The sequence below is a fragment of the Schistocerca gregaria genome, chromosome 4, assembly GCF_023897955.1.
Source record: "Schistocerca gregaria isolate iqSchGreg1 chromosome 4, iqSchGreg1.2, whole genome shotgun sequence".
In the NCBI taxonomy this organism is placed as follows: Eukaryota; Metazoa; Arthropoda; class Insecta; order Orthoptera; family Acrididae; genus Schistocerca; species Schistocerca gregaria.
In genome coordinates, this window is record NC_064923.1 from 521,376,555 (window position 1) to 521,402,653 (window position 26,099).

General features: G+C 40.9%; 1 protein-coding gene across 2 annotated transcripts in view; it reads left to right on the forward strand.

The window, feature by feature from the left end:
* LOC126268028 (integrin alpha-PS5-like) overlaps window positions 1–26,099 on the forward strand; it is a 554,707-nt gene that overhangs the window by 176,925 nt on the left and 351,683 nt on the right. For both annotated transcript variants that reach the window (XM_049973448.1, XM_049973449.1), the window contains exon 5: window positions 13,218–13,315. In XM_049973448.1, the coding sequence (XP_049829405.1) occupies window positions 13,218–13,315 (98 nt within the window). The remainder of the gene's footprint in view (window positions 1–13,217; window positions 13,316–26,099) is intronic.

The following is a 26,099-nucleotide window of genomic DNA, read 5'->3' on the forward strand; positions in this document are numbered from 1 at the left end:
GTATGGTCGAAAATGTCCAGGACGGAAGCTCGTGCGTGGAATGTGCCTCCTGGATGAGATGATGGCTGAAAACTCCAGAGCAGCATCGATAGGTGTCATGGACCTGGGAGTGTGCTCCATCGAGATGGGTCCCAGAGAAGGCGGCGTCGCCACTGGGGCCGGTTCCGGCATACGTCGGCTGCATCAACATGAACGGTAGATCGGCAGCAGCAACAGGACTGGCTTCTCGGGCTGGTGGAGGCGAAGGATGGGGTGGTGGCACCGGTGTGGCCACCACTCATGGGCACATCTGGTCGTAATGGCGAACAACCGTGCCGTCGCCCGTACGGATTTCACAAAGCCGGCGGCCGCGAAGAGCCTTGACCACCCCTGGAATCTATTTAGGGCGAGATCCATACCCTCGTGCCCACACGTCGGCACCCACCGAGTATTTTCCCACACTAGGGGACACAGCACGAGGCCTGACAGGGTGAAGCAGGTGCAGTAGAGTGCGTGATTGGCGGCCATGCAAGAGTTCAGCAGGGCTGCGATCACCCAGAGGCATGAAGCGATAAGAACTCAGAAATTGCAGCAGAGCGTCATCTGTGGAAAAATCATTAAGGAATTTTTTCATCTGGCATTTGAAAGTGCGGACAAAGCGCTCGACCTCCCAATTCGATTGCGGATGGAAGGGAGGTGCTGTAACATGATGAATCCCTTGTCCAGTACAAAAATCACGGAAGGCCTGCGAAGAGAACTGAGGGCCATTGTCCGTGACGATCATGGATGGAAGACCTTCTAGTGCAAAGATTTTGGAGAAAGCCAGCATCGTCGCCACAGTGGTGGGTGATGGACATCGAACAACAAACGGAAACTTCGAGAAGGCGTCAATCAACAGTAGCCAATAAGTACCGAGGAAAGGGCTGGCAAAATCAGCGTGCACCCGTTCCCATGGCTTAGCTGGATCAGGCCATGGAGAGGGCATTGTACGAGGTGCCGCCAGTTGTTGAGCACACTGGCCACACGCAGCAACCATATGGGCGATGTCCGAATCAATACCGGGCCAATAAACGTGCCTGCGGGCCAGGGACTTAGTCCGAGAAATACCCCAATGGCCTTCATGCAACAGTTTGAGAACATCTTTGCGAAGAGAGGCTGGCACCACGACCCATGGAGATGCGCCATCCGTGGCCAGAAGAACAACACCATCACGAACAGACAGACGAAGGCGCAAGGCATGGTAGTTGCGAAGGGGATCCGATGCTCGGCCCTTGGTCCTGTCCGGCCAACCCCATTGAACAAAACCGATCACCCGGCGCAGGACCGGGTCCCGTGCAGTAGCCGACGCGACCTGCGAACCTGTAAGTGGAAAGCCCTCGACCGCACAATGTTCTTCCTCATCAATGTTGAAACAGAGGAGTTCATCATAATCGAAAACAGGGTCAGGGCCCATCGGCAATCGCGACAATGCGTCAGAGTTGGCGTGCTGGGCCTTGGGCCGATAGTGAACCTCATAATGCAAACAAGACAAGTATAAGGTCCAACGTTGCAGGCGGTGAGCCGCCTTATCCGGAAGCGACGCCGATGGGCTGAACAGGGAGACCAGCGGTTTGTAGTCGGTGATGAGGTGAAACTTAGAACCACACAAAAAAACGCTGAATTTTTTTAGAGCATAAATGATAGCAAGCGCCTCCTTTTTGATTTGATAGTAACACCGTTGCGCCTCGTTGAGGGTCTTGGAAGCATAGGCAATGGGTCGTTCCAACCCATCCTCATACCGATGGGCGAGAATAGCCCCTAGGCCATCCTGTGATGCGTCAGTCGCCAGAACCAAGTGCTGACCCGGACGGAATGTGGCAAGACAAGGCGCCAACTGCAAATGAGCCTTCAGGCGGACAAAAGCCTGCTCACACCCATCGGACCAATGGAAGGGGACGTTTTTGCATAACAGCTGATGCAGAGGATAAGCTACCGCTGCTGCGGATGGAATGAATTTGTGATAATAAGCAATCTTGCCTAGAAACGCCTGAAGTTCTTTGACCGTAGACGGCCGGGGTAGAGCGTTAATGGCTGCAACGTGCTGACGTAGAGGACGTATACCCTCATGGGACAAGTGGAAACCAAGATACACAATGGAGCGTTGGAAGAACTGTGACTTGTCCAGATTGCAACTCAACCCAGCCGAATGCAAAACCTGAAACAGTGTACGCAAATTACGAAGGTGCTCCTCAGTGGAGGCCCCCGTGACAACAATGTCATCCAGATAGTTTATGCAGTCGGGAACGGAAGCCGTGAGCTGTTCCAAAATCCGCTGAAAAATGGCCGGTGCACTAGCGACGCCAAATGGTAGCTGCTGATACTGATACAACCCACAAGGAGCGTTTATAACGAGAAATTCCTTGGAAGTAGCGTCCAACGGAAACTGATGGTATGCCTCCGATAAGTCAAGTTTGGAAAAGAACTGGCCCCCAGCGAGCTTGGTAAACAACTCCTCAGGACGGGGAAGAGGATAAGTATCAATGAGGCTCTGAGCATTGACAGGTGCTTTAAAGTCACCACACAATCACAGACTCCCGTTTGGTTTAGAAACCACCACAATCAGCGATGCCCATTCGCTGGAGGTAACCGGAAGGAGAATCCCTGAAGTTGTTAACCTGTCTAGCTCAGCCTTGACAGGTGCACGCAACGCCACCGGAATAGGGAGTGCCCGGAAAAACTTGGGGCGAGCCGTAGGGTTAAGAGTAATGTGGGCTTCAAAATCCTTGGCACAACCCAGACCAGCAGAGAACACGGACAAAAATTCAGATCACAATCCATCCAGCTGTTGATATGGAATATCCTCAGATATGAGGTGCACATCATCATCAATGGAGAACCTGAACAACTGGAAAGCATCATAACCGAACAGGTTTTCAGTGCCCGCATGATCCACCACATAAAATGTGAGGGGCCGAACAACAGACTTGTAGGCAGTGGAAGCATCAAACTGGCCCATGATAGGAATTTTCTGTTTATTATAAGTCCTCAGATTTTGCGTAACTGGAGACAAAGGAGGGGGGCCCAACGCCAAATACGTACGAGAATTAATGAGAGTTACTGCAGAGCCAGTGTCCACTTGCATGCGGATGTCTTTATGCAGAACACGAACAGTAACAAACAACTTATTTGTTTGAGAAAGCACACAGTGAACATCCATGTCCGACACCTCGTCCTCGTCGACAGGAACTGACACACAGAAGCAATGTGGCCTTTTTTCCTACATGAATTACACGTGGCCCAACGTTTTGGACATGCTGCCCTGTCGTGCTGTATGAAACAACGGGGGCAAGAAGGAAGTGCAGAACGAACCGGCTTCTGTGGTTGCTGGTTTTTCTGCGAGCGTTGTGGCCCAACGCGACGTTGTTGACATGAGTGAACCGCCGCCGCATCGTCGTTCTACTGTGAAACAGGCAATTTGCCCGTGTCGAGAGTTGACTGTACAGCACCTACATCACACCACGTGTCTATTTGCGCGCCAGCAGCGTGAGACACTTCAAAGGATTGAGCGATGCTTAGAACTTCCGACAACGATGGGTTTGGCAGTTGTAGGGCACGTTGCCGAACTTCCTTATCAGGAGCAAGCCGTAGAATAGCATCCCTAACCCTTGAATCAGCATAAGACTCGTGATGTGTGTCCGTGACAAACTGACATTTCCTGCTCAGACCGTGTAGTTCCACCGCCCAAGCCCGGTAAGATTGATGGGGCTGTTTACAACACCGGTAGAATGCCACGGCAACGACGTGGGTGTTTTTTCGATAATAGTCAGACAATAAGTCACACATTTCTTGGAAGGACAGGGAGGCAGGTTCCCGCAGAGGAGCTAACTGAGATAGCAGCTGATAGACTCGAGGGTAAATCCAAGATAGAAATAACGACTTACACATAGGAGTGTCGACGACGCTGAAAGCCAAGAAGTGTTGCCGCAAACGCTTCTCATAATCCTCCCAGTCTTCAGTGGCCTCGTCGTAAGGAGGGAATGGAGGCAGAGAAGAGGAAGACAGACAATGAGTAAGCAACGTCAACAACGCCTGAATCGCTGCCGTTAGCTGTGTTTGTTGAGCCTGAATAGTAGCCGTCAGCTGTGTTTGTTGTTCAATGAGCGCTTGCATAAGCTGTTCCATGTCTGCCCCTTCACGAACACGCAAATCCACAACACAGTGAAAATATCCCATCCTCGTCGCCAAAAGTGTTATAACCTTTAATCACAATAATTGCGTGGATATTCAACACTCTCTCTTAGAAACAATAGCTGACATGTGGCTGGCGCCGTTCGTAGCTAGGTGGCGCTCCCGCGCTCAGCCGATTTGCGGAGCACCTCTATCGCCGTTTGCATGTACTGTCGTGGTGGCACTGTTAAATGTCGTGGCACTATCACAACAACTGACTTTTCTTAAATGAGCATCACAGTTAACTCCAATCTGGCTTGCATTCTCCTTCATTACACATGCTTCCTCCTTAGGTATACTCGTTGTAAGATCGTCATAGTTTTTCTATACTTATGTACATATGTGGTATGGAATCTTCATTTAATAGCAGTCTTTCTCGGCATATTCCAATGATGAATTTTTCTCAGGTTATCAGCCGAGTGGTGACATTGTCTTGTCACAATGTTTAAATTTATATATAAAATGAGATGGCTTTTCATGTAAATAGATGATGTAGAACCATCATAATAAAAAACAATGTGTGCATCTTTTTAGATGTACATGTATCTTCTCCCCTACAACCCTTGGTGGTTCTTACATCATTCTAATCTGCGACTTCATTGTTTATATATTCGCTTTTTTTTTTTTTTTTTGTTGTTGTTGTGTGTGTGTGTGAGTGTGTTTGTGTGTTCTGATTCTTCAGCCTTCTTATGTGGAAATAAGTTGTACATTATTGGAAACCACAGAGACTAGGAAGGACTTCTACAATAGAAGTTTATGAGTATGGAAAGAGGGAAAAAATAGTTAGGTCCTGAAAAAAGAAGTAAGAAAGGAAAAAAAAATAGAAATGGTTGCTAAGATCAAAGAAGAGAAAGAAGACAGCCCCAAAGACAGGAAACCCTTTCAACATATTGTCTATAACCTTGCTGGCTCTTTAAGTTTGGAAGAAGCAATCATTGAAATGTTCCCAGATGGTTTCTCTCAGTGACTTTTTTTATCTATAATCCCTTCAAATTGTTCCTTCAAACTACTTATTTTTACTATATAAGAGTTAGCTATTCTCTCTCAGAAACTTCTTTATACGCCGGCTGGGGTGGCCGAGCAGTTCTAGGTGCTGCAGTCTGGAACCGCGTGACCGCTATGGTCGCAGGTTCGAATCTTGCCTCGGGCATGGATATGTGTGATGTCCTTAGGCTAGTTAGGTTTAAGTAGTTCTAAGTTCTAGAGGACTGATGACCTTAGCAGTTAAGTCCCATAGTGCTCAGAGCCATTTTTGAACCAAACTTCTTTCTACATTTGTCTATTCGTGTATTAACACCTGTAATTTGTGATTGGTTTATTGATATTAATTTGCTATTCTTATCAATGCTCCCTTTTAAAGTATGCAGTCTCTGTTTTACAGCATCAGACTTAACATTACACATGTTCTCAAATGGTCCTAATCTTCCATTAAGTTCAGATTCCACATTATTACATTTATCTTCAATATCAAATTTTACCTTTTTAGCAAATCCTGGATATGATCATTGTGTTTCTGACTAAAGTCAGTGAACAGTTGATTTACATGGAGGTTTAAAGAGTTAGTTGCTTCATTCTTTAATCCTAATTTCAAATCCTCTACTTTATTATTTAAATTGTCAAATTCAGTCTTTAAAGCCCCCCATGCTTTTGCATCGACTACCAAATTCTTTGCTTTGCGATTCTACTTTGGTATTTAACAAATTTAATTGAGAATTTACTGATCCTTGTTCTTTACTTAAGGTTTCATTTAGTTCCTTACTTAAAGCAGCATTTTGAGCAGTTGAAGCTGCACTCTGGGCATCTAGTTTTTCACTTAATGTTGCAATTTCAGTATTTGTACTCGCACTTTGTGGTTTAATTAAATTTGCTAACTCAGTCCAGTCTGGCGTTTCTCTACTTACTCTTATAGCCATAACTGGTTCTTGAGTTTCTTCCATTTGCCTTAAGTTATCCATATTCTTAATAGCTTTAGACCTAGTAATCATTTAAAAAAAATCTAAGTATAATAATTGCACCAATAAAAGTCACTCTACTGTTTGTATCACTTTTTGCTAAGGTACTAATGTTCTACTTTGCGCTCACTCAGTGTAGAATTCTCGCAACGTAGGTAAGCGGATGTGATGGCGAGTCAGCACTGGTGAACAGCAAGCCAGCGGCATCAGACATTGGTGTTGACATTAGCGTCAGTAGGCAGCTGTGGAAGCAGGTCAACACCAGTGAACTGCAACTGGTGCCGGTGGCTTTGCTTGTTGTTTCTGCGTCGGTGACGCCGCGATGTGTGTGAGAGCTGTATACCCTCCCCACTGGATCTTCTTAGTTGAATTACTCTCATCATGTCTCTTCTTAGGCTAATACATTGAGGTCTTCTTCCTGTACCTTTAATGTTATTATCTTCCTTACATCTTCCCTTTTGTTGCATCCACAAATTTTTCCATTTGATTTTTGGACTTAATTCAATTACACAAAACAGTTCTCTTGTCATGTTATATCTGGTTGCTATGGTAACATATTATATCTTCTTCTTCGATTTCTTCTCAAAATTCCCATTTTTTTGAGTCCTTTTCACTGGTCACCACACTCTAATGTTTTTTGACGATAGAATGTGTGGAGTAAATATACAAACTTTATTTTTTCACCAATTAATGATGTATTGGATTATACAGAATAACATTCTCACATTTCACATGTAAATATCTCCATCTTCTTGTATTGCCCTCATATTTCTAGGTTCATAAATGCATTAAATTAACATTTATAAGCAAGTTAGTTTAAGAAACACTCGTAATTTATGAACATATCTTGCTTCTAGCAAGTCCAACACCTGAATTACTTAAAAGTCTGATCTCATTTCTTCATTTCTCCTTAACAATCATCACAGTCACTAAACCAGCAAAAAATAGCACATGTTCTTCTCTACACATACACTGAAACTCTATGGATCATGCAGCAGGTACTTATCAGCTGCCGTTCAGCTGCCACATCCACATTTTGCTCGAGACGGTTTTTAGACTTGCACATAAAAACATGCAATGTGCAGTAGATTGGATTCATCTCTCTCACACTTCTATTTAAAATATAGTGGGTTCTAGATGGAGGAAGGCCAAGTGGTTGTAGAATTTATGTCGAAATTCTCAAAGCACTACAACATGCCAAAGATTACTCTGCACGAATGTTTGTTGTTAAAGATGTTGTTGCCTGGCTATCATCAGTTAAATAAGCTACAGTCCCTAATCAAGATGCTCAGTTAAACAGTAAAGCTATTGTGGATTGCCGATAACTATTCAGGTTCACAAAAGAAATTTGCAAACAAGTGATAATCAGAAGCGTAATAGGTAGACACGAAGTAGTTTTGATCACTAATTGTCATGATGAGCCCCAACTCATCCCTGAAGGTATGTTTGGTGGAGAAGGCAAACAAGTCCAGAAAGGACAGATTAGTGTTATTGGTGAAGGAGTCTGACAGAGGAACAATGACATGGAGTGATAGCCATTCTACATCAATTTTTGTATTCTTTCAAATCCAGAATGGAGAATAGGCAGAACAAGTGGCTCATGTTGAAACACCTTATCAACACTGGGGATCATCTACCCAAAATATGGAGTATTGCAGCTGAGCAATGGGTAATCCAGGAGGAAGTGGAGAATATGTAGGAAGATGACTTTGAACCTTGAGAGAGTCCTTGGTCCTCTGTGGCAGTCCTTATGAAGAAGAACACTTTCACATGGCATTTCTGCATTGGCTACTGACGACTGGGCATAATTACAAAGAAAGATATTTATCCTCTACTGAAGATTAATGACACCCATGGCTGCTTGAAAGGAGCAAGGTTTTTCATGACTGTAAATGCGCAGGGAGGTTGTTGGCAAAGTGAGGATGAAGAGGCTGACAGGAGGAAAGACTGCTGTCATAATTACTGATTGCCACTTTATGAGTTTAAAGTTGTGCTGTTGAACTGTGTAATGCTCTAGCCACCTTCAAAGCTATGACAAACAACCTACTTGAACACCTTAAAAGGAAAACATGATCTTCAGGATTTTCCAACTCCTCAGCACATTCGTGATGTGAGAAGTTTTCTAGGAATGTGCACATGATTAATGAAAGAACTTCTTCATCAAGGCAGTTCCCTTTTAAGAACAATAGCAGGAAGACTCCATATTTTCCTGGAATAATATAAACAAACATTTTTTTTTCTTAAAGAGGTGCTAACATCTTCAACAGTATCTGTGTCGAGAATGCCAGGACAGAACTTGACCCTGGCACTAGTGGTAGTCGAATGGGTGCAGTTCTATTAAAAATTCATCAAGGTGCTGGAAAGGTGATAGCTTATGTTTCAAGAGTTCTCTACAAGTGTAAGTTCATCTACTCGACAATTGAGAAAGCATGTCTTGCATTTGTTCTGGCCCTAACAAGTTACGACTATTTATTTGACAAACCATTCAGCACTGTGACAGATCACCATTCTCTATGCTATCAAATTAGCCCAAATGAGTCATCAGGTTGACTGGCGAGATGTGCTCTAAAGCTTCAGGAGTATGACTTCACAGTGGTATAGGAAAGTGGACACAAACACAAGGATGTCGCCAGACCTTCAGTGATTCCTTTGATGGAACACGGCATCATATACGAAATATTGTCCATTGCTACATTGCTGCTGAGCAGAGGGAAGACCAAGCAATGATAAAAACCAGAGAAGTCTTAAAGAAGAAGGAACCAACCAAAGAGTTAAGGAACAGAATATTTTATAAGAAGAACAATGGTCCATTGGGGCAGAAATTGTTGCTCTTTATCCCAGCTGAGCTATGACCAGTCATACAGCAGTATTTTCACAATGCTCCAACATCTGGTCACTGGATTTGTGAAGAGTCTAGACAGATTCACATACAAGTATTACTGACCAGGTCTGTTCTGATACATTTGACACTTACGTGAGCCACTGTAAGGACTGCCAATGAGGAAAGCAGGTCGCACAATTATTGACACTGCCTCTGGTACCAATCCCATCTGAAGCAGAGCCATTCCACAGAACTGGAAGTGACCTGAGATTTCTGAAATCAACAAATATGTGTTGATGTATAAAAGTTTGCACTGACTAATCACCCACAATGCTGTCACCAAAGCTGTGACTACTGCGGAATCTCTGAAAATTGTAAGGTTCCTTGTGAAATGCATCATTTTGAAGCATGGAGCACCCCATGTGATGATATATGATTGTGGGAACTTCCTAGTAAAGACTAGTTTCAGAAGAATTTCCACATTGCGTAACCCCCAGGCTGACTACTGCCTATTGCCCACAGACAAATGACCTCACAGACACTGTAGATGTGCTGTCAATATACTCTAATGTCAAACAGAGAAATTGGGATACAATACTGTCATTGTGACATTCATATGTAACACAGTGAAGCAAGATGCCACAGGCATCATGCTATTCTTTCTGCTCCCAGATTGTAAGACCAAAACAAAAATGGATACATGGACCCCATATGCCCATTAGAAAGATCAAGAGTATTATAATGCCAATCTCCAGCCAGTGAGATACAGTGTGGAAGACAGGGTGTGGATTTTTTGCCTGTGAAGAAAGTGGGACTGTTGAAAAATTACTAAAGAACTACTTTTGATCATATCATATCCTGTATCACTTGTTGGATGTCACTAAGTAGTTAATTATTAAAGCCATTCACCAAGACGGGAAAAGTGTGGAGACATTATCCATGTCCTCCATATGAAGTCCCACTATAGTCCCGAGGCATAGATCAATGATGGGAGATAAAGAAAACTGAGGAAGATCCAGTCGATAATCACAAAGCTTACTTGTTGGATGTCACTAAGTAGTTAATTATTAAAGCCATTCACCAAGACGGGAAAAGTGTGGAGACATTATCCATGTCCTCCATATGAAGTCCCACTATAGTCCCGAGGCATAGATCAATGATGGGAGATAAAGAAAACTGAGGAAGATCCAGTCGATAATCACAAAGCTTCAATGTGAAGGGCTACCTTTGATGCCCGCCATAGCATAGAAGATGTGACAGCTCAACCAGAACTTGAGGATCTGCCTGAACTTCTATATAGAGAACCATTGATAAGATTTAGATCGGCGGCACTGTAGTCAACTCTAATGAGAACTTCAGAAACTGTAGCTTGCTGTTTCTCTCTGAGAGCCGCCAATGCTGCAAGATGTAATGCATGCAGTGGGCATAGTGATTAGCATTACTGACTGGTGTGGTGCTGGTAACCAGTTCACTTCTCTTATTTCTTATTTAGTATATATTATTTCTGAAAGGATCTTGAAATAGCACATGTTTGTAATTTTTGTTTATCCTCAAATATTTCATGTTTTTGTAAATAACAGCACTCTCCACCCAGGAGTTCAGTTCTGATCTGGTTGTATGTTGGTGTTCATAGTAAATGTGCTTTCCATACTTTGTGTTGTATTTCATTGACATACCTGCTCTCAGATTCACCTTGAGTGTGGTTACGATGTGACAGTATGTAGGATCTTGTAGTATATTCTTAGGCTCATGTAATACTGGTCCTTGACACTTTGTATGTGGGCTTTCACAGGATTGCCAGTGTCTATTTTCATGTGCCTGTCAATTCAAGGTTATCAGCATTTCTGTAATACTCTTCCATGTTTAAGACAAATTTGTGATCATTCGTAATGCACTTTTGTATGTTAAATACCAGCTATTAGTGGTGGGCTTTCAGGTGTACAGCTGATTTATTGATTAAGTTTTGTGTACAATATTTCACTGACTTACTCAGGTGTCGTGAGCTATGTTGGTATGCCTACTCTTTGATTGGACTCCAACCACACTGTGAAGTGTAGTTGGTGCTGCACCATTATTTGTAGCCAGAATCAACCCCCTAGAGCCTGCCACATAATATGCTACTGATTGTTTTGCAGAGTACTCGTCATTATTCCAGAAAAAACTCATTTTCTCAGCATTTTCTAGTTCTGGTGGATGAGTGGCCAGTGAGATCTTAAGAAATTAAGTGCCAGTCCCAAGCCTCATTGAAATTCAAAGATGTGTCACCTTTGTTAGGTTTTCTAACATCATCATTTCAACAGACTCTTTGATTGTGCTGCCCCAGAAACTAAACATTTGCACCACTATGTTGGTCTCCTTGTGTTTTTTTTCATGATTGTATTTGAGGTTGTGCTTGGTGACACATGATTTGTTTGGTTATTGTAGTGGGGTCTGTCACTGGTGTTTGTTGCACTGCTCCTCAACTATTCCAGTAATTTGCTTAGGCATGACATCTCGCATTTGCATTGAATGCAATACACACACTGATTTTGCAGATCTAGATCACCTTTGTACTACAAAGAGAACCTGTTATCTTTGTTGGCAGTGAGAAACATTCTAGTTGGCATGTTTCTGTTGAAGTTTGCTGATATAACATGGCTAGTGTAAGGCAGACAAAGAAATTTTTGGCTTCTTTTTTTCTCTCATTCTCAGTGTCTTCCTCAGGTTTTGGAATTGACTACAGTACCTGCTCAGTTTGTTAATCAGAGTACTCATTCCTTCGGAACACTATTTCTAAATGTTGTAACTCTTCAGTGAGGCTCTTCTTGTCTGACCAAGTTCAAACTCTATGGTACAGCCTTTTATACAAAATATCTTTGTACCATACTGTGATGGACTGATGTAGGGATGACCCAAGGATCTGCTTGTTCTTCTCTTAACTAATATATTGAGGAAAATTAATACATCGAGGAAAATTAGCTGACCCTCTTTTTTAAATTTCTTCATGAACTTTATTAGGGTGGATTGAATTCAAAAACTCCAGGAACTCTTCAGTTTTTTTTATTCCATGTTACCACACCACAAATATATAGTCCATGTATCAATAGGAACACGCTGCTTTAAACTTGGACGACTCTAGTGTGTCTGCATCAAAGTAGTAACCATATACGCTTGCCATGAAAGGCACTTATAGACTACCCATAGAAGCACCATAGTCTGGTGGTAGTGGTGGGTGTGTGGTGCTGTTTTTTCTAAAGAAGGGGACCACATCAAAAGTGATCATAATTTTCTTATCTATCATTAACTAGCAAAACCAGCAGTTTCAGTTTACTTCTACAAATTACACTAACAGCCAGTTACAACTAATGCAATCTACTCACATTGTTAATACTTATATTAACAACCATGCAAACAGCATGAATGGTCAGATGCTATTTTTATGTAGTACTTTCTACTTTCTACCAAACAAATATGTAACGCTATCAGCTATCTTTACTTCACCAAAGAAGTCAGCATAGGTGATGTTTGTTTGATTCCTGGGAGAGTATCACAGAACTGCTGAAAAACATGAACTGGCAGATGCTTGAACACATCGGTTGACTATTCCACCAAAGCCTGCCCAGAATTTGAAGACCCAGCATTAAATGAGGAATTTAGAAATATACTACAACCCCCTATGTTTTGCTCCCACAGGAAGTGCAAAGACAACATTAGACTAAGCATCGCATATCCAACAACATTTAAGCAACAGGCTTGCCATGCTCCATACTGGAACTGAATAGAAAGAAGGCCTAGTGTTACAGTGGAAAGTATTCACTGTCATGCACCTGACAATGATTTGCTATGCTTGGTTTTGAAAACTTATTTATTTTATAAAATGCATCTATGTTATTTTCTCTCTTATGTTTGTTTATTGGTGTTCATTGCAGTAGCTATAAACAATATCTGGCTCTATGGCAAGTGTCAATTAAAAATTATGTTTGTCTCATTATAACTGATTTTCATTCAAAATCCCGAAGTTGCTGTATTATGTTCTTCCATTCAATGTTGAAGTTTACCTACATGAGTGTGAGACAGTACAACAATATAACACAGTGTCATAATTTCCGAGACAGAGGTATGACAGGATTGTACAAATGTAATAAAACCATTAATGCATGCCTCCCTTATCAAGAGACCAGAATTTTCGATAAAAAGAGCCTAAACTTGTGTCTGTATGATAAGTAGTTTTGTACAAAATTCAAAATCTTTTCTCATTCAGTTCTTTGTTTCTACTGCAGGTCCTTATTTGGTTGAAAAACAAGGTGTGAAGCAATATCAGTTTGGTATGGGTCAGGCTGGTTCATCAGTCCACTTAGCTCGAATCACCGATAACCAGGTACTTGTAATTTATTTAAACTAAATTGTACCAAACAGTACTATACTTTTAAGATACACCACTTCAAATATTACCACCAGGGTGTATACAACCTGTGACAATCAGGAGATCTGGGAAATATCCGGGAATTTCCCACTCCTCCTACCGTGGTATTCCGCCGTCCACCGAACCTACACAATATACTTGTCCATCTTTACACAACCCCTGCTCCCAATCCCTTACCGCATGGCTCATATCCCTGTAACCCTGTAATAGACCTAGATGCAAGACCTCTTCCACACACCCTCCTACCACCACCTACTCCAGTCCAGTCACTAACGTCACCTATCCCATCAAAGGCAGGGCTACCAGTCATGTGATTTACAAGCTAAGCTGCAACCACTGTGCTGCATTCTATGTAGGCATGACAACTAACAAGCTGTCTGTCCGCATGAATGGCCATGGACAAACTGTGGCCAAAAAACAAGTGGACCACCCTGTTGTCTATGTTCCCGTAACCCTCCTGGCCTCAACCTTCATTAGTCACTGTCCTCGCCCATCCAGCCCCCTCCCTGTTCCCATTCCAGCACTACACAGCCGTTATTTCACTGCCACACTCATTCTTTTAATTTCTTTTTATTGTTATTTTTCTCCTTTCTGCTACTTGCCTCCACCCCCCTCCGCACCTTCTCTCCAAACCCCATCTAAACTGCAACACTTCACTGTCCGCCACTCCCACCATACTATCCCTCCCCCTCCCCACCCCAGCCTCCTCCTTACCCCCATCATGCACTGGCACTGCTGCTCACAGTGTAGTTTCAGCTCTCTGAGACTGCAGATGTGTGTCCAAGTTGCGTTTGTGTGTCCAAATTGCGTTAGTGTGTGTGTGTGTGTGTGTGTATGTGAGTGTCCAAGTTGCGTTCGCGCGCGCGCGTGTGTGTGTGTGTGTGTGTGTGTGTGTGTGTGTGTGTGTGTGTGTGTGTGTGTGTGTGTGTGTGTGTGCGTGCGTGCGTGTGTCTACTGCTGACAAAAGCTTAATGGCTGAAAGCTATGAGTGTGTGAATCATTTCATTGAGCATATCGCGACTCAGCATCCCCACTGAATGGTGAGTAGCCACTTTCCTTCTCTGGTATTCTTACATTCCAGCCTGGATTTTTAATTGTTTGATTTACTTGGTTTTATGTATTCTACATTAAATTTTATGACGCAGAAAACAAAGTTATTGGCTAACAGGCAATAAAGAGTGCAAATTTTCTGAAGAATACTTCTTCTCCCAGTTACAAATAATCTCATTGCGAGTTTTTTGAAAGAGGGGCAGGATGTCAAACTGACTGACTGGGAGCAAGAGAACACCTCAGGATGTTTTAATTTCCACTGTCCTGAAGATAGTTTGATGGCATCCATTACAAAATATTACATGTTTGAATTCCACAGACAGAAATAAAGTGATGTGCGATAGAAGAATGTTGTGTGAAGGGGCATGTCACTGCACTTTGGCACACTTAAGACCAAGTAACATGTCTTACAGTTCATTGAACACACATGTTTTATGTACCAGACTGTTCAGAAAGATATGCACTACAAAATTAACATATTTTTGAAAAGGCAATTTTTTTTAATTTTTTTATTTTTTTTGTTTTAATTTTTTTAATTTTTTGCTTTCTACCTCAAACGTTTGTAGGAGGGCTTGGGGGGGGGGGGGGGGGGCACTATCTAGATATAATATTGCACTGGTTCGAAAATATCATTGGTCTGGGTCTGATGGTGCAGAGCCATCTGAGATGTAGTGGGAAGGTGGGTAGTCTGCATGTGCCCTGTGTTTACGTATAGTGATTTTTCTGTTTCCTCTTTGTTTATTGCTCTCACGTCAAATGAATACAACATGGATTACTGTGGAAGGGAGCTATCAGGTGAATTAAAATATATTCACATAATTATGGAAGGCTGAAATATGTTATTAGTTTCAGAAAGTTAGTTTTGTTGGTTTTGCTAAAGAAATTTGGCTTTTATTAATCTGTTCCTCTGTGGCAGTCAATTTATTTGAAATGAAAGAATTTAATTCCCCACTATTTGCTAGTGTCAACTGTTTGTTGCTTTTCGAGTGCATGTTTTCAACTTCTAACATGTATGATATTATGCCATAACAAAGAACCAAACATGAGATAATAGAGTACTGGTACTCCAAGAATATTTACATCCAAATCTTGACATACAAAAGTACACTTTAAGCCGAATTATACATTTTAGTATGGTTCACAAAATTCTGATGCTCTTGGAGTAACATCTGATGTCATGTTTGTTTTGTGACATAATGTAAGATCTTTTACAGGTACGAACATATGGGCTTCCTGCATCATCATAGCTGCCCAAGTGTGGTGACTCCTGTTACTTGGCACTCTATGACAACTGCTGAAACAGCTCTATTTGTAGCATGTCATGGGAAAATATTGCAAATGGTTGTTTGAAAAGTGTTACTTTCAAAGTAAATTTCCTTTTATGCAAGATAAAGTATGTACGAGAATGTACAATGAATTTCTTGAATCACAGAACATTTGACCCTCATTTAATAATCAATTCTTTGAGGATGATTATTCAGATGAATTTCAAGCCTAGAAAATGAGACATTTATGTCATTATTAATAATTTTACTGGCACATGTGTGTAGTGTATCTTATATGAAGACAGTAACTGTTCTGAAAGAACAGATACCAGTGATGATGATGCAACTTCTCTAGAAAGAAATTATAATTTATCGAAACGCTCAGCTGCCAACAGGTGTTGATATACCTCAATGGGGACAACTGAAAATGTGTGCCTCAACCATGACTGGAACTCAGGATCTCCTGCTTACATGGCAGATGCTCTATCCATCTGAGCCACCAAGGGCACAGAGGATAGCATGACTGCAGTGACTTATCCCTTGCACGCTTCCTGCGAGACCCACATATATTTTAAAATGTAACATGTGCAAAAAAGATCAACATTATATGTAATAGCTTAGCTTCTCTTGCAGCTTATTAATCTTTGAGACTCTTCTTAATCTTCTTTCATTTTCTTTTTTTTTTTTAAGCAATACTACATAAATTAATTTAAACAATTAACTTTTCCTATTTGTGTGTTTGCACTACTCAACAGTGATATTGCAATTGGGTGACAACACCACATGTCCTATGCTGTGAATATCCATCGTCATCGGCTGGCGAGATCATGTGACATGAACTATGACAGGCTTCCAAAAGCACATCACAAACTCGATTACAATGCTTCAAAAAGCAACATGTGGTGTTTGGTGGAATTCAAATTTATACTTTTGTAATACAAAAATATACAGCATACATGTTACTGCACATCAAAGACCATTCCAAAAAGTGTCTTTTTTCCCACTGCATTTTGTTTTATAAAGTGCCAGGAATTTCTACACCTGTGTGTAAAACCACAACTAATCAAAGGACTGATAAGTTTTACAGTTCCTAGGAAAAGTATACTGTCACTTAACACCGAAAGATTGTACTTTAGCCTGGGGGAAACTGTATTTTTAACAGGGAAATCTGGGAAAAATCCAGGAATTTTTTTCATTGTCCGCATATCCACCCCGACCACAGTACTGAAAATCTGCAATTATAATATTCATATGTAAGAAAGTTCTTTAAATGTAAATATTTTGAAGGAAAGGAGGTCACTTACTGAATAGCAGAAGTGTTATGTCACCAAGAGGCACATAAAAAAGAGAATAAAAATTTACTAGCTTTTGGAACAAAGTCTTTGACAAGCTAGAGTGTAAATACACTCAAACACACACACACACACACACACACACACACACACACACACAGCTTAGAAAAGCTGATGTTGGAGGGAAGAATACACACGGCATGGGTTGAAAAGCAGTCATTGAGCTCTAGCACATTGTGTTCAATGTGAGTTATGCCACTGGATGATCAACTTTCTTCTTGACCACAGTTTAGTGGTGGATATTCATTCTGGTGGACACCAAGCTGGTGGTCATGGAAAGCTGTGCAGTCATTGCAACATAGATGCTTTATGACATGGCTGCTTTTACAGGTGGCCCTTCCTCTCATGGGATAGGATAAGTCTGTGACATGATTGGAGTAGGATGTGCTGAATGGGTGGATTGGACAAGTCTTGTTCCTGGGTCTTCTATAGTGATAGCACCCTTATGGCAAGGGGTTGGGAGTGGGAGTGGGACAGTGATTGACTAGGATGTTGTGTAGGTTTACTAGGTGCCATAATACTGCTTTGGGGAGGGTTGGAAGGATACTAGGAAGGGATGACCCTCTTCCTCTTTCTGAGCTCAACATCTCACTCATTATGGAGTGCTCCTAACTCAGTTTTCCAGGGTAGCAAATGGGAAGTTGCAGTACAGAAAGTGGCACAATTATCATCAGTGTGTGTGTGTGTGTGTGTGTGTGTGTGTGTGTGTGTGTGTGTGTGTGTAATGACTGAAGTGATACGAAACAATGTGTGTATAGTGCGTGCAGTGACTGATAGTGAGAGATGAGTGAACGGTGTGGCATTACTTTTTTTAATAAGTTATTTGTAAAAAAATATTGTATACCAGGAGTAAATCTAAAGATTATGTCTAACTAGAAGTCTGTACATATATGTGTACACAAATTAGTTTATTTTAAATTGGTCTAAACTTGTAAATTCTTTGACATGTCCTATATACTCGTAAAAAGAGATTCAAGATCAATAAAGCTACTACTACTACTACTACTACTACTACTACTACTACATTTCTGGACATGACGCTAGAGAATCAACTCCCTGGTGAAGGGTGAGGGATATGATTCAGTTGCTCCAATCTAGGCTAACATGGATGATGCACCTTTGCAGCTAGTTATTTGGGATGGAGAAGGATTAGTGGCGTGTGAGAATATGGTATGGGAAATATGTTTGTGGAATAGGTCTGGGGGTTAGTGCCTGTCTGTAAAGACCTTAGGGAGACCTTCAGCATAGTGGGTAAGAGAATTCTCATCACTGCAGAGAATGTTAGTGCTTGTTTGTGAAGGCCTTAATGAGACCTTCAGCATAATGGGCAAGGGAATTCTCATCACCACAGATATCCTTTCTACAGGTAGCAGGGCCATGTGGGAGTAAAGGTTGGAGCAAAAGCCATACCAGCAGTTTTTCTGCTCACTCTGAAGCTGACAAAAGGTATAAGGCAAAAACATTAGAAGAAGGAATAGAATTTATGAAGCTTGAATCCTTAGTTGTAATGGATCAGTATTCTTATTGTTTGCTTGTGTTGAATAAATAATTTATTTGACACAAGTGTAGTATTCCAGATAGTTTCAAAAGACGAAAAGGAGACAAAATATTCAAAATAACCCAGCATGTAGATCAGTACAGTGAGAGATGCACACACTGAAATAAGTTTCTTCATTAGTTTATCAGTATGTTGCCCTCATTGTTCCAACTTGTCTGATTGGACCCATAGGAATTTTATACAGTGTGTTTCATCTAGTGGATGTCTGTTGATGCCTACTTCTGGTGCTAACAGGTCATTATCATTTGCAAGAAATAATTTTATGTGAGTCTTTGTGAGATTAAGCCTTATACTCTCATATGTAAACCACTTGCTGATATGTTCAGGTATCATCACATAAGTTAATTGTGAGCCCTTGAATGGTGTTCATGTTTTGTCAGCAAACGTCAAGGTTTTTGCAAGAAGTCATATACAGGGTATGTCCAGAAAGTAATGCATCATAATTTTTTGTGATGAGACTATACTTCACAGAGTGGCTGGACCAATTGGGTAGGGTAGGACCTATCCAGTGGTAGGTTGCTTAATTGCCTCCATGCTCTTGGAGGGTTAGGACAAATTCTTCCACGAATCTCTACATTGAATTTATGATGGAGAAATCTTTACAGCAGACCTATGCGATACGTTTTGCATGCAGCTCAACAAGACACCACTAGAAACATTTGGGATACGTTTTGCATGTAGCTCAACAAGACACCACTAGAAACATTTGGAATGCTTGAAGAAGCCTTTCCAGACCACAGTCAAACAGGTGGCACAAGATGTTTGTCAAGAAATTTAGGAGGAGATCACCAGCAAGGCCTGCGCAGGACGCCCATCAATATTGTCAATGGATGACTATGTGACTTGTGTGCACCAGTTATTGAATTCAGACACTTAAATGAGTGTTTGCTTGATGTTGGAAATATTCAACATGCTCAGTTTTACGAGGCAGTGCTCCAGAGACTGAATTACATGGTAGCCCATGTCTGACAGGAGATCTGCGCTTTGTGGAAACAGCACCACAAAAATGTGCCAACTCACACAACCTTTGTTGTCATGGGCTACCCGACCTTTATCAGTGTGACTACAGTACCTTAGCCATCTGGCTCCAGTGGACTATTTGTGGTTCCCTTGGCTAAAAAGGGATCACAGAGGAATGCACCGAGTCAGTGGATAATGTGGAAACTACTTTGATTGCTTCACCAAAGAATGTCTTGATTGAGAAGCTTGAGAAAGTTATGATGCTTGAAAATATTGCTGATAAAAGTATACTGATGCAGAAGGATCATACTTCAAAGTATTTTGAGTTGTTGAACCTTTATGAACAATAAATTTAAAAAAAATTGAAATTAAAAGGGTGACACTTTACTATCTGGACAATCCCTGTATTTATGTTATGAACAGGAGGGGTCCCAGTACCAATACATGTTGTTTTCTACATTTTATATTCATCCAGTCTGCAGTTAGTTCCATGCCTGTGACACAGCATCTCAATACAACTGTCTGATTTCTGTGATGAAGGTAAGATTCCTTACATGCTTCACCAGTAATGCTATAATTTCATTTATCAAGCAGAACATTGTGACCTGCACAATGAAAGACTCTAATAAGGTTGCGAAGTATACTGGCAGGATAATTTTTCTTAATTATGCCAGGACTTTACTCGAGATGTATTGTGGAGCTGTGCCACCTGAGATTTTTTTAATAAAATCAAACTAAGGGGCACTTAACAAGTTCTACTTACTCAGACATGCCAGTATTTTATCATACAGACAGATTCTCAGACAGATTTGAATATAAAATAAGGCGTGAAATAGATCCACAATTAGAAATGGTTAGCTTATCCCCAGCTTTGTAGATGTGTGTTATTGCAGCATACTTAGGTCTGTCAGCAAATATGCCCGCAGCCATTGATCTGTTACAAAAAATAACTTATGTGTAGTCCTATCAGGTCAGCACAAGATATTTAATATTATACCAGAAACACAGTCATAATGATTTTACAAATTTTGTAATCTCCTTAGGAGCTGCATTTTTTAAGCAGATGCCTGCCTGTGGTGTTGGCTTTGTCTGTGCAAGTACATATAATTCACCTGTATTTGGTTGTTCATTAGTAGGTGCAATGTATGTGCCACTGTGGAAAAGCAATAATTAAATTTGACAGCCAGTGATTTGAAAGTGTCTTCTTTTCTGCCAGAGATATTTTTTGGAACCTCAGTTTTATTTGGGTTGCTGTTTTGAGCAGATTGGTTGAGACTCAGTTTTTTGATAACAAATTGGAGGATTTTACATTCGTGTTGGTAATGGAGTTTCAACTCAACAATTTTCCTCATGAGTTATTTAGAGTATTCTCTTCCCAGTACAATATAATTTAATTTCAGAATTTATCCATTCCTTATCCTTGCTTTTACTGTAACATGATTTAGTAGAAAGCAAAGCTCAAAGCACTGTAGGAATATGTTTGAGAAAGAGTCAAATTTTCATCTGCACTGATTTACAGCTAAATCACACCTGATTCTTAGATCTACAATCAAATTGCTAATGGCTGTGTCAGTATGTTCCTTAATTCTTTAAGAGTATCTTACTTTTATGTGTGCATGACCCACCTGAATGAATGATCATTGTCAAACTGTGGGTAAAAGCAGCGTTGACCACCCACCACCCAGTGGCAGAACACACTGCTGAGCACAACATGCTCAATTTTAGCGGCTGCTCCACAATCCGATCCATCTGGATCAAGCCCCAGCACTAACCTTTCTGCTTTATAAAGAATGAAATATCCTTACAACACATCATGGAGTCCCACAGGTGGCTGGGAAACTGTCTCACTTTTTATTTTTGTCCCATTTATGAAGTTTTTCTTCGCCCAGAATAAAAACTAATGTCAGCTGTGATGGAGGAATTTGTTGTGTCAATAAATATATTATCAAGTAGAAGAAGGTGTAATTAGATGAATGATGAACACTAACTTCACCTAATGAAGGTTTATTCAGCACTTGAACATAGAAGAGTGCTGAGTGAACTGCCTCTGGCCAGAACACATACGGGATGTATACAGTTATAGAACATTACAGTCCAATGATTCTTGACATTTGTAGATACATTTAGAATGTACTCAAACTGAATATAGAAATTAAAATTTTACAATTTAGGTTAATTTTGAACTCACAACCCTCCATGCAACAGTCTGGTATCATAACCACTATACTAAAGTGACTGTAGTTTCTTCTGCAACAAAATTGTCACCATTTCCATGCATCTTATCTTATCTTATTAAGATAGTTACATTCAGAAAATTCTTGTTTCTTGTATTAGCCAAATATTTTTTCTATTTACTACAAGTATCACCAGCGTCACATGAAAGTAGTCAGGACCTTACTTGAATGCTCATGCAGTTACCTATTACCTTATTTACATTTTGTCATTGTGATCTTTGATGACATACATTGTTCCTGTACTTAGTAATGATGACATAATCATCTCTCTTGGAGTAATATGGATACTCCTAAATTTGTGTACAGAGAAATTTCAGTGACTCACATCCATGTTCAACTCTTCTCTCACCAATTACTTAATTCCTTTATTTAGTGCAACCCTGAACTATACTGAGGACTGAAACTTCCTGGCAGATTAAAATTGTGTACCGGAAGTTTCATATCAATGCACATTCTGCTGCAGAGTGAAAATCTCATTCTGTACTGAGGACTCGTCAGCTCTTCAAACAGTTGCACATATCAAAGAACATGCATTGAAAATTTACAGAAAGCCCTTCACAATATTTCAGAGCAGACAGTGTCGATCATTTTTGTGAAGCAAGCTTCTAATAAAACCCCATGTCATTTCAAGCATGTGTGTCAATTTGTACCTCTCTATCTACATTATTCTGTGATTTATTCAGTTTTCAAATGTATACTGACTTTTTGATCACCTGGTATATGAAACATACCATGAGCAAAAAACTGTACCCAGTGGTTGGAAGAAAGTGCAGGACACATCCATCTACAAGAGGGCAGCTGAAGTGTTCCACAAGTCTGCCATCCAATACCTTTGACACACATTTGGTGTAGAATCTTAGAACATATTCTGAGCTTAAATGTATAAAAGTGTATAGAACAGAATTACCTTCAATATGCTCACCAGCAAGGGTTTTGGAAACGCTGATCATGTCAAACCCAACCCATACTTTAGAGTGTCTCATAACATCCTAAAAGCCATGGATCAGGGCAGTCAGGTAGACACAGAGCAAAAATATGATCATATGGCATTTACAGTGAAATTTATTCCTGGATTGAGAATTTATTGGTGAAGAGGTCATGCCACTTTATCTTTGAAGAAGAGTCACTGACAGATCTAGAAGTAATGTCTGGTAAACATCAGGGAAATGTCTTGACAACTTTTCTGTTCATGTTGTATATTAATGACCTTACAGACAATACTAATAGTGACTCAGACTTGTTGCAAATGATCCAGTTATCTATAAAAGCACTCTCTGAAAAATGCTGCACAAATATTGAGCCAGAGCTAAGATTTCAGTGCAGTGGAAATATTGATAAGTTGTTTTAAATGGTTGGAAATGTAACATTTTTCTCTTCATGAAATGATAAACCATAGTGATTGCAATATCTGTGAATCACTCTTGGAGTCAATAAAGTTGAAGGAATATTTCCTGTTAAATCAAAATGAACATCCCAATAATGTGGTCAACATGATTAGCTGCGTGAAAGATTTATTTACAAAGTATAACACATCCCTATTGAGTTATGACACAGAACACACTGAAATCTTTGCTCCATTGAAATATAAACTTCCTTTCACTCACAAACAATACATATTGGTATCCACATCCTATAATACATCCATATTGAGTTATGGTGCAGAACACACTGAAATCTTTGCTCCATTGAAAGATAAACCTCCTTTCACTCACAAACAATACATATTGCTATTCACATCCCCACAGATCCCCTCCCTCACTGTGCACAGTGCTGGAGGGACACCATGTGATGCATCAAGTTTTAAATGATCTGGAGTGTGTATATGTGTGTGACCACTGTGTATTGGGTAGGGAGTGATAGTCATCATCATTGTTTGTGTCACCATAACTGATATTCTCATTGAGGACCTGAAATGGTTCCAAGTGATCAATCAAGATGGTTTTAGGTTTGTCATTAATCAGGATGTTGAACACATGGCTATCTCTTCTAAAGGCTTTGAAGGGATCTGAGTATGGGACTGTAGTGCTGGTTGGACCATGTTGTCCTTTAGGATGGAATGTTCCCAATTTTTTAGCGCTTTATGTTTGAGGACTCTGTGTGTTGAGTGGGGAGCAGGAGGTGGTACATGGATAAGACATATGTGTCTCTTCATTTACTGGACTAAGGTAGGCAGATCTGTATGTTCATGGCCTTGAGTGAGTAGGATGAAGTTGGAGAGAACTAGTGATTTGCTGTACAGTATTTCAGTAAGGGATACCTGCAGGTCTTCACTGAAAGTTTTTCTGACCCTGAGTGGTACTGAAGGTAGTGCTACAGTCTGTGATCTGCAGTGTCACATATTGGATACTTTGAGGGTATGGTACCACTGCTTGACAAATCCATCACTCTGAGGTTGATACACTGTGGTGCAGTTAAGCTTGATGCCAAAGAGTTTGCACAGGGAGGCGAAGACTGCTGATTCAAACTGTTGGCCTCAGTCCGTGCTAAATGAATCTGGCTTGCTGAATCTTGTGATCCAAGACTATACAAAGACACATGCAGTAAAATCTTCTATGTTGTTTTTGCATGGTACCATTTCTGTTCTTTATTTATTGATAGTAACTATTTTTGAGCTGCGTCCATTCTCAAACAATTTATCTTTGGAAGTGACTGACTCACTCATGAAGATGAATAGTTTGAGAATGAATGGAAGCTCGAAACTAGTCACAGCCAATGAATAAAAGAGAGATCTTAATGCAACTTACAACAGTATTTCATCCATTTCTTTCATCAAAAATAAAGTTGTGGAACCACTTCACTTCTGGCATGCTAGAGATAAGTGCTTTCTTGAATTGAGGTCGAAAGTGTAAAGTGTGCCTCCCAGGTGTGCAGTCAGGGACGTGTGTGTTTGAGTCACCCATAGTGGTTGGTGCCTACTGGTCTCTATGCAGTCTGGTGCACTGATGGTGGCCTGCACTTGAAGTTTGGGAACCCACAGGGAGGGTGGCAGTTGCATGCAGTTTTGCTGAATTTGGCATGGTCCAGCAGTGTTGTGACCTTCAAGCTGCAACAGCAGTTGATGTAGTGTTGGCCATGTGTGTGGCTGGCCAACCTAGAATGAACCTAATGCTCTGCACTGCTTGCTGGTCTGTGACTGGACTCAGTGTGGTGACATCACTGTCAGCGATTCTTGTCTGGATCTTGGGACAGCCCAAGGTGAAGAGCAGACAGGCAGTGAGTTGATAGTGCACTGCAATGGTGCTATGCCTTTGTAATTTATAGGATGCCTATGTTGTAGCATTGTAAATATCTCCACAAGAGCTAACCATTTTTCCAGTTATTCAGCTTCATGTAATATCATTGCTAAATGTAGTTGTGTTGGAAGTTTAATGATTCAGAGTGTTCAAAGTGTGATACCCAGCCTGAGGTTAATGTTCATAGTAGAAAGGAGGTCATAGCCAAAGCCAGGATTGCATTTTATTGTCCAAATGCTTGTCATAATTGGTTTGTTTTAACTGTTGTTTAAGTGTCTGAGAAAACAATTGTGGCAGTGCAGATTCAGCTGTTGTTGTGGGAAGGCAGTGCTACGATGATGTCACTGATTAATTTGATGTGTTCAGCAATCTGACATATTAGGGTGACAAATTAGGTGTCATTTCAAATATACTTAATGAAGTAAATATGCACTCTGTGGTGGCAAACCATAGGGCTGACTGTTAGGTCTAAACGGAGGTAGTTTTGGTTATGATTTGAGTTTGTGAGGTAAATGAGGATGTCATGTCACGTGTCTGTGGCCAGCCAACCTAGACTCAACCTAGAATCATGGGAGAGTTTGTTAAGGTCATAGCACAAAAATAAATGGGGCACCCAGTATGTTGGAGTGTCCAACTGTTTGTGTAGGAATCTGTGGGGTGGGCGAGTATTCAGTACTGTAAAGTGGTATGGGTCTCATCATTGATTTTAGGAACAGGTCACTGTTTGAACTAAGTTCCACCTCTTGATTTGCTGCACCCTATTGTGTATTGACTGTAGAATCTTGTGTGAAGACCAGTTGCAAGTTGTCTGTTGTCTAGCATTGTTGTGGCCATGTGTTGACTGGTAACATTCCACACGTGTTTGAGATAGACTCTTGTTTTATCACAGGTCAGTGTTACACATAATAATTGCACTGTTGGTACATTTCACATGCATTAATTCCAGGTACATTGTACTGTGGAGTTGGTAGAGCTGTGGTGATGGCCTCATTATTAATTTTAATTAATTAATTTATTTATTTATCTCTTGTTCTGGTGATCCATGTTGTGACACTATCACAGGATATGGAACGTCTCAATTTTACAA